This window comes from Siniperca chuatsi, linkage group LG11 (assembly GCF_020085105.1).
Source record: "Siniperca chuatsi isolate FFG_IHB_CAS linkage group LG11, ASM2008510v1, whole genome shotgun sequence".
Lineage (NCBI taxonomy): Eukaryota > Metazoa > Chordata > Actinopteri > Centrarchiformes > Sinipercidae > Siniperca > Siniperca chuatsi.
In genome coordinates, this window is record NC_058052.1 from 25,411,569 (window position 1) to 25,421,732 (window position 10,164).

The 10,164-nt window shown below is 40.9% G+C and overlaps 2 protein-coding genes across 4 annotated transcripts in view; one reads left to right on the forward strand and one right to left on the reverse strand.

The window, feature by feature from the left end:
* The first annotated feature begins 381 nt into the window (after positions 1–381).
* cdc5l (CDC5 cell division cycle 5-like (S. pombe)) lies at positions 382–9,254 on the forward strand. The gene is made up of 19 exons (XM_044214167.1): positions 382–606; positions 1,599–1,702; positions 1,955–2,116; positions 2,334–2,461; positions 2,829–2,928; positions 3,085–3,211; positions 3,326–3,417; positions 4,182–4,326; positions 4,436–4,627; positions 5,217–5,365; positions 5,476–5,647; positions 5,870–6,034; positions 6,210–6,290; positions 6,828–7,079; positions 7,304–7,411; positions 7,535–7,624; positions 7,754–7,885; positions 8,240–8,320; positions 8,871–9,254. Exons 1-19 carry the CDS (start codon positions 562–564, stop codon positions 8,982–8,984), a joined length of 2,439 nt encoding a protein of 812 aa, XP_044070102.1. The 5' UTR covers positions 382–561; the 3' UTR covers positions 8,985–9,254.
* A 144-nt stretch (positions 9,255–9,398) lies between these two features.
* The window catches only part of supt3h (SPT3 homolog, SAGA and STAGA complex component), a 20,980-nt gene continuing 20,214 nt past the window's right edge, over positions 9,399–10,164 (reverse strand). For 2 of the 3 annotated variants that reach the window (XM_044214168.1, XM_044214169.1), the window contains exon 11: positions 9,793–10,139. In XM_044214168.1, coding sequence (XP_044070103.1) covers positions 9,957–10,139 — 183 coding nt within the window. In that variant the 3' untranslated portion in view covers positions 9,793–9,956. Of the gene's footprint in view, positions 9,521–9,792; positions 10,140–10,164 lie in introns of those variants that run through there. The other variant, XM_044214170.1, reaches the window with a different exon arrangement.

The window sequence follows — 10,164 nt, forward strand, 5'->3', positions numbered from 1 at the left end:
GTTTTTTTGTAATTCTCTGTTGGAATCAGTCTGATCAGTACATCTGCAGGTGTAGCACCCTATATTTGCATTAAAAAAGCTTGAAAACAAAGCACAGATTGAGATTTTAATTTGTGCAGGTGTTACGTCGAAGTATGTTCCCCGTTGAATAGTGTCCCCTGCACCGCTGCCTTCTGGGTTAGGTTATGAGTAGGCGTCGGAGAGATAACTGGTTGGGATTAGGGTAATGTTGGGTTTAGTTTAAGCATCGCAAAAAAAAACGACTGGTTGGAGAAAGGAATACATTTGGGCTCAGGTTGTAGTAAAGCGGAAACACTAATCGATTGGGGGAACGGATTTTATCACAACACTTGTAGAATAATACCCACAATACATTTCGGCGGACTCGTTGAATTGTGCGACACAAGTTTCCGGTGTGGTGCACGTTCGTTGGTCCCTCGCATTTCTGTGTGGCTTCGATTTAGTTTGTGTGTAAATTGTGAACGCCACATATCTTCATAACTGGTTAAGAATCAGTTATAACAGTTTTACTGAGGGAGGAGAGAGCAACAAGCCGTCAAGATGCCGCGAATTATGATAAAAGGAGGCGTTTGGCGCAACACTGAGGTACGTGTTTACATGGCTAGCTGCGTTAGCATGATGCTAACCACTATTTGTAAATGTACGAGTCTGAGTTAGCATTAAGCTAGCGGCTCTCTTCACGGGATTTAGCTCGCTTAGCAAGTTTGGTTTATTTGTGTTGCTGCCAGCGATGTCGAAAGAGTTTAGTTAGTGCTTGTGTGAAGTTGTGTAAACTAACGTATTTAGTCAGTAAAGATGGCTACGGCATTAGCAGTCATTACTGCAGCCTGCAAGACTTTGCAAATCTTAGCAAGTGAGCTAACGTTGAGTGATAATAGCAGTAATCAGAATCAGAAATTCTTTATTGATCCCCGTAGGGAAACTCTTTGTTACAGTAGCTTGCCTTTACGTCAGTGCACACAGGAGAAAGTACTAAGAAAACGATATGATACACTATAAACAGGTCAGAAAATAAATAAGTATCATGTCGGTATAAGTATGAGATAAACTAAGTGTCGAGTACCAAGTGGGTTTACCGGTTGATGATGAAAGTACAGTATAAAATACAATGTAACTAAATATGTAATAAGTAATAGTAATAAGCGGAGGTGCATGTACTGTCGAGAGTAATAGAGGTATATAGTATCAGTAACAATAAATAAGAAAAACTAACATGGGAAAACTAATATTGCACGGGAGTAGTACACAGAATATTGCACAATTATTATTAATTATGGCGGAGATGTAATGCTCAATGTCCAGTTTAGTGACCTAGGGTCAAACAGACTAACCCTTAGAGGGAGGAGTTAAATAGTTTGCCACAGACAGGAATGACTTCCTGTGGCGCTCTGTGGTGCTTTTTGGTGGTGAGTAAGAATGATTGACAGCAAAGGGGTTGTCTCAAGGTGATAATGTAAGTGTTGATGTTGAACAGTGTTTCTGAACATTAAGTCTGATTGAACAATGTGATTTGATCAAAGACGTGGCAAAATAATATTTGTGAATTTGTCTCTTTTTTTATCTGCCCATCTATCCAGGATGAGATCCTCAAGGCAGCGGTGATGAAATATGGGAAAAACCAGTGGTCCCGTATCGCCTCCCTGCTGCACCGCAAGTCTGCCAAACAGTGTAAAGCCAGATGGTGAGTCTTGATACAAAGACATGTGATGGCAACAACAGCAACTCCATTGCAAGCATTTTCTAAAACTCTACTGTTGGAACTTTTTTGAGATGCCTGTGATTGTTTCTGATGTTTGTACGCATGGACTTGTGTGTAACTGGTTTGTTATTTCTTCTGCTGTACTGAAGTGTCTCTTGCAGAAGAGATCTTGATCTCAATTATATTACCTGTTTAAGTAAAGGTTCTGTACCTTGGTTTTGTGTCTGTCTGCAGGTACGAGTGGTTGGACCCTAGCATCAAGAAAACAGAATGGTCCAGAGAAGAGGAGGAGAAGCTGCTTCATTTGGCCAAGCTGATGCCCACTCAGTGGCGGACAATTGCTCCTATCATAGGACGCACTGCTGCCCAGTGTCTGGAGCACTATGAATACCTGCTGTACGATTTTATATGATTTAAAACACATTTCTACACGACATATGCTTAACATTAATAATTATATTGTAAGTTCAAAGCAGACTATTCCAGACCCTTGACCTTCATTGTAGGATAATTTGCAATGCAATGTCTGAAGCACTTCAATTAAGTGTATTAAGATTAGTGCAGATGCTGTTGATTTCACAATTTGTGTGTACTTATATGCGTGTGTGTTTAGAGACAAGGCAGCGCAGAGAGACAACGAGGAAGAAGTGGGAGACGACCCCAGGAAGTTAAAACCAGGAGAGATCGACCCTAATCCTGAAACTAAACCTGCCAGACCCGACCCTGTGGACATGGACGAAGGTCTGTTACCACACTTAAGACAATGATGGAGAAACAGACTTTTCCCAGAAACTTTTATTCAAACTAAATCCAACCCAAGAGACAGAATGCCCCCTGGTCCTTAGAATATCTACTTATGTGGTCTCACAGTTGTCTTTTACATTTCTAGTAGTGATTATTAAAGTTTTTATTTACTCTTAAGAAGAATTTAGTGTGCAGCAAATCACGCTGCAGTCCTCCTCTGGAAGGTCCTATCAGTTCAAATAAATCAAATCCAAGTTCTCTTTCATGTTTGTGGCTGTAGGAGACAACAGGTTAAACTTAATAGCAGCATGTGTCCTAACAAAATAAATGAATTGAGTGTGTCTATCTGTCTCACTATCTATAGATGAGTTGGAGATGCTGTCAGAGGCCAGGGCTCGACTGGCCAATACCCAGGGCAAGAAAGCCAAGAGGAAGGCCAGAGAGAAACAGCTGGAGGAAGCCAGGTTAGACAAATACTGGGTTATTATTTCTTTATTCAAACATTTTCCTCTGAAATTTAATTATAGTCTTTTCATGCCTGATGTTGGGAAAGCCTACAAAGTTGCTGACAAGTACAAAAATTGTAGACATAATTGAATGTCCCTCACTCTGTGCTGCAGACGGTTGGCTGCTCTGCAGAAGCGCAGAGAGCTGAGAGCGGCAGGAATCGATGTTCAGAAGAAGAGGAAGAAGAAGAGAGGAGTAGACTACAATGCTGAAGTCCCCTTTGAAAAAAAACCTGCACCGGTAACTTACTCTCTATCAATTGTTTTTGTTCATTTGAACAGAACCCACAACACCAGCACAGCATTTGGGCTCAACCTAAAGTTCTATTAATTGTTTCATTTTGTTTACTTTAAGGGTTTCTATGACACCAGCATGGAGCAGTACGTCCCTCTGGAGCCAAACTTCAAACGACTCAGACAGCAGCACTTGGACGGAGAACTACGCAAGTCAGTACATTTTATACACACATTCAGTTTGGATAATGTGGAAATACACACACAAGAGGCTTATACTAATGCAAAAGTACAGTAAAAACACAATAATGATGTATGCATAACCATTAAATATAACATGTTAGTACTCTTCAACATCATATAAACAAATACAATTTTAAAGGTTAAACAGAAACACTGAATGAGCATGATTGATTCAATTTTATTTATATAGCGGCAATTTATAACAGAAGTTATCTTATTGCACTTTTCCTCCAGGTCTAGCCCATACTCTTTATGATATTATTTACAGAGACCCAACAAATCAGAGAGAGCGAGAGAGAGATTTTTAAAATAGTAATAATGTAATAATAACAGTCAATAATAGTAACAAAGCCAATAACAACAACTGTGTAGTAGCAGTTGTCGAACAGGAACACAGGGGCAGCAGGCGGCCCACAACCACAGATCCAGACTCTGCAGCTCCGGAGGCAGAAATACCTGCTGGAAGCGACAGGAGGAGAGAGACGAGAAAACACAAAACTACGGGACAGGGAAGATGTCGAGTTAGTAACATGCAGTAACGGGATAAAAATGTGTACAGATGGAGAGGAGGAGAGAGGAAAGAGGGAAGTCTCCCAACAGTCTAGGCCTATAGCAGCATAACTAAAGGATGGTTCAGATGCACATTGTTCACCATTAGGACACACGCCCACTGAACCCATGGTCTTCATTCATAAACCGTTCTCTGTTTGTGTGTGTGTGTGTGTTGTGGGTAGTGAGCAAGAGGAGAAGGAAAGAAAGAAAGATAAACAGAAGATCAAGAAGAAGAAAGAGAGCGATCTCCCATCTGCCATCCTGCAGACCAGCGGAGTGGCTGAGTTCACCAAGAAACGCTCCAAACTGGTTTTACCTACACCACAGGTAACCACTACACACACCTGTGTTACTTTAATGTCCTGTAAATCTCTGACCAGTGAAGTCTTTTACCATATACTGTATTTATTTCTATTTAATTTAACGTTCTTCATAGATTAGTGATGCTGAGCTGGAGGAAGTCGTCAAATTGGGTGTTGCCAGTGAGGTTGCCCGTCAAGCTGCTGAGGAGAGCGAAAGTGGTAACTCCGCCTCCTCTGCCCTCCTGTCAGAGTACAGCATCACCAACACCATGACAACAGGGCTACGTACCCCTCGCACCCCCACCGTCCAGGACAGGATACTGCAGGTAACAGACACACAAGCTGAATATATGAGCAAGACTCCAAACGCCACACACACTGAAGTCTTTAGATTCTCAATTAAAAGTATTTTGAGTCAAGTAACCAGCACTTGCAAGGTTTCAGGTGTATATATTTTATTTTATTTTAATTTATTGCCTATATGATTGCATTTTATTTTATCAGTGATGTTTTATGTGAATTTGTTTGTTAAAATTTGAGCTAGACAAATGTATTGCAACTCATATAGGCTGATTACAGACATAGCAGTGTCAGTATATATGTTGGCCATCGTGCAAAAAGACTAAATTTACAGCATATACTTTAAAAGGTGTCTCTATCACAACTCTTTGATAACCAAATTCAGAGATCCTTGCTAAAATGGATGTTTATGTGCAGTTGTTTTAGGAATATTCTGACTAATGTTAAGATGTTAAGATTGTTTTTTTTGTTTTTTTAAACTCACAAATATCAGCATGAGGGAATATCTTGTGTTGGTGCAAAAATACTCATCATGCTCAGTTTACATACACATCTTTGGATAATAAGAAACTTTTTGTGTTAAATATTACTACCTGTGTCTGTCTGTATCTTCAGGAAGCCCAGAACCTGATGGCTCTGACCAACATTGACACCCCTCTAAAGGGAGGCCTCAACACGCCACTGCATGAGAGCGACTTCAGTGGAGTGACACCTCAGCGCCAGCAGATACAAACACCCAACACTGTTCTCAGCACACCATTCAGGTAACAATGCCATTACCTCTTCAGAAGTACTGATATAACACTATGCATTTAAATGACAAACCAGCTGGTACTGTAAACGTTAACGTTCATGGTTGTGTCATCTCCAACAGAACCCCTGGACAAGGTCAGGGGCAAGAGGGCATGACCCCTCAAGCTGGAGGAGCGATGACCCCGCGTGGGGCAGTGACCCCAGGATTGACCCCCATTCGCACGCCGCTGAGAGACAAACTGAATATTAACAGTGAGGAGCAACTGGCTGACCCTGCATATGCTAAACACCTGGTAAATACACACTCCTTATACACATATAATACTGTAAATACACAACCCACACTCACTTCTGAATATATATGGAATTGAAACATTAATGTAAGTTTTCTGATGCCATAAAGTATATTGTATTTAGTAAATGTCAACACAGTTGAGACTAATAATACTACTAAGGTTAATAATAATTAAAATAAGAAAATCTATTAACTGCTGTCTCTCTCCCCTCACACACAGCAAAGGGAAAGCCTGCAGCAGCTGAGGCAGGGCCTGATGTCACTTCCTGTTCCCAAGAACGACTTTGAGATCGTTCTTCCGGAAAACGCAGAGAAAGAACTTGAAGAAACAGAGACAGAGACAGGGTTCACGGAGGACTCTGCAGACGTAGAGGCACGCAAGCAGGTATGCACATGCACACAACGCCGGAGCACTTTAGAGTTTCAGTTAGGGAATAACGTGATCCTCTTGAGTGCATAATCTCATCTAAATGACAGAAACCTTTTGTTTGACCAGCTTTAATTGAACTACAGGTATACACACAAGGGTATACATTTTGGTTTGTGTGTGTGTGTGTTAGGCTCAACGGGACGCAGAAAGAGAGAAGGAGCTGAAGCTGCGACACACTGCTGTTCAGAGGAATCTCCCCAGACCCACTGAGGTAACAAACACATTCACTTTCTGAGGGTTTGATCAAGTTGACAATGTTAACACCACTGACCCTTTGACAACAATCTAACAGGACAGTGTGTATTTCAGTGTACTCATCAGCCCCGTTCAAATTCATGGGCAAACAAAAACTTTTTTGCATTTTCTGGAGTAAATTCAAGTTCCAAAATGCAAATACATTAATCCCATGATCATTAAACAAACATTTTTTATGAGGTTTTGTGTGTTTTTCTGATGAGAAAACAACCTATTCACACAGACCAATAATCTGGCACCTCAAGTTAGTTTGTGTCAACTGTAAGACCGATCTTACTCTTAACTTTATCTGGCATTAAAAAGGTTTTACAAAATCCGAAATTCATTGTCATGAAATGTGCTGTCTCAGACTGACATTGTTGAGCGATGTGTAAACTTCAGGTTTGTTTTATGATTGTTGTGTTGGAATAATCCAGGAGGATGGTGAATATGAACTTTAGCTTTTATTTGTATTAGCATGATGATACCAGTTTGTTATTGTCTGTCTCTGCAGGTAAACGAGTCCGTCCTCCGTCCCGCCTCCATGGAGCAGCTCTTGGACTTCCAGCTGGCTGAAGAGCTGATCAAACAGGAAATGATTACCATGCTGCACCACGACTGCCTGCACCACCCGTCAGCCAACGCAGCCAGTCAACTGCAGCGCGGCAAAACTAGAGGTCCCACCTCTACATCTAACAACGCATCGCATATAGCGTACCTGGATACACACCACTACAAGCCAGTCAGCACAGAGGAGATGGAGCAGGTAACACACACATCGCCAACACTGTTGTTTTCACTTCATAAGTTACTCAGTCGTCAGTAAATTTTCTGTTGATAGACTGTTTGATGAATCGACTGATTGTTTCAGTTTGGTCGTAAAAACATTGAGACATTGTGACAGTGATGTGTAACCTGTGTTCAGATAAACTGTATATAAGAAGTGGTTATTAATGATGTTGCATACCTGTGTGGCGTGTTAATAAACAGGCAAAGGCGGCACTGGTAGCAGAAATGGAGGTGGTGAAGGCAGGAATGGGCCACGGTGATCTCAGCATGGAGGCCTACAGCCAGGTGTGGGAGGAATGCTACGGACAGGTAAGCATCCCTCTGTTCCAAAATAAAAAGTCAAAGAGAATCATCTGACCTTCATCCTCACATAAAATCAACCTGTGGTCAGCAGCTGTTTATTCACCTGGTCTCTTCTCTTTCTTTCTGCAGGTTTTGTATCTACCAGCTCAGAACAGGTACACCAGAGCTAACCTGGCATCAAAGAAGGACCGTATTGAAAGCCTGGAGAAAAAACTAGATGTGAGAAAACACACAGACACATGGAAAGCTAATAGAACTTGACCCTGAATTGTTAACTTTTCCATTTTAAAACCACTATGTTAGAGCTCTGGTCTAAACACTGAGGTCGCTGTATCTGTCTCCCTCCAGGTGAACCGTGGCCACATGACAGCGGAGGCCCGGAAAGCAGCTAAACTGGAGAAGAAACTCAAAATCCTGCTGGGAGGGTTTCAGTCCAGAGCCCTGGGGCTCCTGAAGCAGCACAGTGAACTCTGGGAACAGGTACTGAGTGTGCCAGAATTTTAAATCTGACAGGGTTTACTTCTGCAACAAGGAAGAGTTTCCTGTAAAATGAGTCCCACTACAACAAAATTTGTTGCAGTTTTTTCCTCCACTCCAGACATTCATGGCTTGTTTCATTTGTCATTTTACAGATCTTATCAGTGAAGAATTAGCTGATAGATCTGTGAAATTTTAAATATTGACCTGAAATTGAGTGAACAGATAAAATACCTACTTTGAAGTCAGTTTCCTTGCAGACTGTAGATTATAGTGGTGTCTAAACCACTGTAATTCTTAGAAATAATAAGTATTGTATTATTGTAGTAATAATGTTGTACTCATGGTGTCCACCAGGTGGAGCAGTCAGCCACAGAGCTGCAGACCTTCACTCAGCTGAAGAAACAAGAGGATGCTGCGATTCCCAGGAGACAAGAGGTAATGCATTTATGACACACACACACGTTACTGTTCCTATTTCCAACATCCTTTGGTCACATTAACATATCGACCAACAAGCTCACAGTGTTCTAGTGCTGAAACAATTAGTCAATCTATTAGTCAATTTTGATAATTGATTAATAATTTAGGTCATTGGTCAAGCAAGAATTATCTAAAAGCTGTTGGTTCCTCCTTCTCAAATGTGAAAAATTGCTATTTTCCTCTGAATTTAAAATTATCTAAAATATCTAAAATCTACCTATTGTGACAAAATAAGTATTTTGTATCCCTATTCCAAAGCGGTGGCCGGTTAAAATATTCTGTTAAAGATCTATATTGCTTGTGAGGGTTAGCCCAATTATCATAAAAACAATCAGTATGCTGCATGTGTCTGATCTCATACAGTCTGTATACTTCAGTTCTATTGTATCAACGTTATCTGGCCTCAGTACCACTAGGAAAACTAAAAGCTAATTATCACCACCAATATTGGTTTTATTTTCTATCGTGACCGTTTGATCATCTTATGCGTGTGTGTGTGTTTTAGGCCCTACGGGAGGATGTGGAGAGGCAGATGGAGAGAGAGAGAGAACTTCAGCAGAGATATGGAGAGCTGCTGATGGAGAGGGAAGCACTGCTCAACAGTGCTCAGAAATACTGAGCCACACATTCATTCATACATACTACACACACTCAAATACTCATCATGGAGACATTGATATCAAGCTAACAGCTGCTCTGAGAAACGCAAACATGTTTTCGCGCTCTTCAGTCCTCAGAGTTGTCGTATTGACCCCCTTTTAATTTTTCAACATTTGCGGCAATGCCAGCGATAAGTCCCGCCTCTATGTCACAAGCTGAGTTTTGAGCATGCTCAGTAGTTCCTTGTGTTTCTGTATTAGTGACCAATAAAGTTTCTTTTCAACAATGACAAAGCTGTAGTGAGTGGAATAAATTTTACACAAGTGCAAACATTTAACTAACAAATACTAATCTGGTATATTTTAACAAAGCTAACTCGGGCCAAAAACATTTGTGAACCATTCTGTGTTTGTCAGAAATACAAAGACAAGCGTACTGAAAAGTCTTTATTACAACAATGGAACAAATAAAAAAACAATTAGTGCAGATACTTGTAAGAAATGTGTTGCATCTTCAGCAGGCGAGGAAGGCCATCCCACTCCTCCAGTAAGCACTCTGTGAGAGAAAGAGGGCGGGATTTGTTTTAAAATATAGTTTCATACTGTAATCTCCCACTGAAGCAGGTGTGTGGTTTTAAAGGAGACATGTTTTTCCCCATGTCTTATCTACTTGTATGAAAAAGGAGAGGTTGTCCGCACATTGAAATGATGCATCAGTAAAACTTTGCAGAATCTGCAGTCTGAGATAGCCAAATCAAGTGGATGTCTTCCAAAGTTTCTTTCTTCTATCAACTAACTTGCAAGCAACTCTGCAAGAAAACACTGGGGAAACAAAGAGAAGGTTTCCTGGAGTACACCCACTTGTTCAGTCTAACTCAGACTGCTGAACCATCTTGTCATTTTTTGCACAGAAAAAGGGACTGTTCTTATTCCCCATCTCTTACAGTGTAGTCACATCATTATTTAAGGAGGAGGAATGACTTGAAAATACTCTAAACAAATCCTTGAAATAGAGAATGTGGACATGTGCAAAAATCTGTGAGTAACCTAATCAATGTCATTTTCAGTGTTCTGTGTGTACATACTGTGTGTCTGTAGTTGTATCTTCTAATAGCCTCTCTGATGTGACAGGGCTGGATGGCTCCGCTGGGAGGTTCCACTGTAGCCAGAGAGCTCTGAAACAAATAATACTGTATTAAT

Bases quoted from the DNA above. Each gene is read 5' to 3' on its own strand.
- cdc5l (XM_044214167.1), top strand. From the start codon at position 562: ATGCCGCGAATTATGATAAAAGGAGGCGTTTGGCGCAACACTGAG. The intron at 5,366-5,475 runs GTAACAATGCCA...CATCTCCAACAG, and splicing joins GTTCTCAGCACACCATTCAG to AACCCCTGGACAAGGTCAGG. The intron at 7,412-7,534 runs GTAAGCATCCCT...TTCTTTCTGCAG, and splicing joins GGGAGGAATGCTACGGACAG to GTTTTGTATCTACCAGCTCA.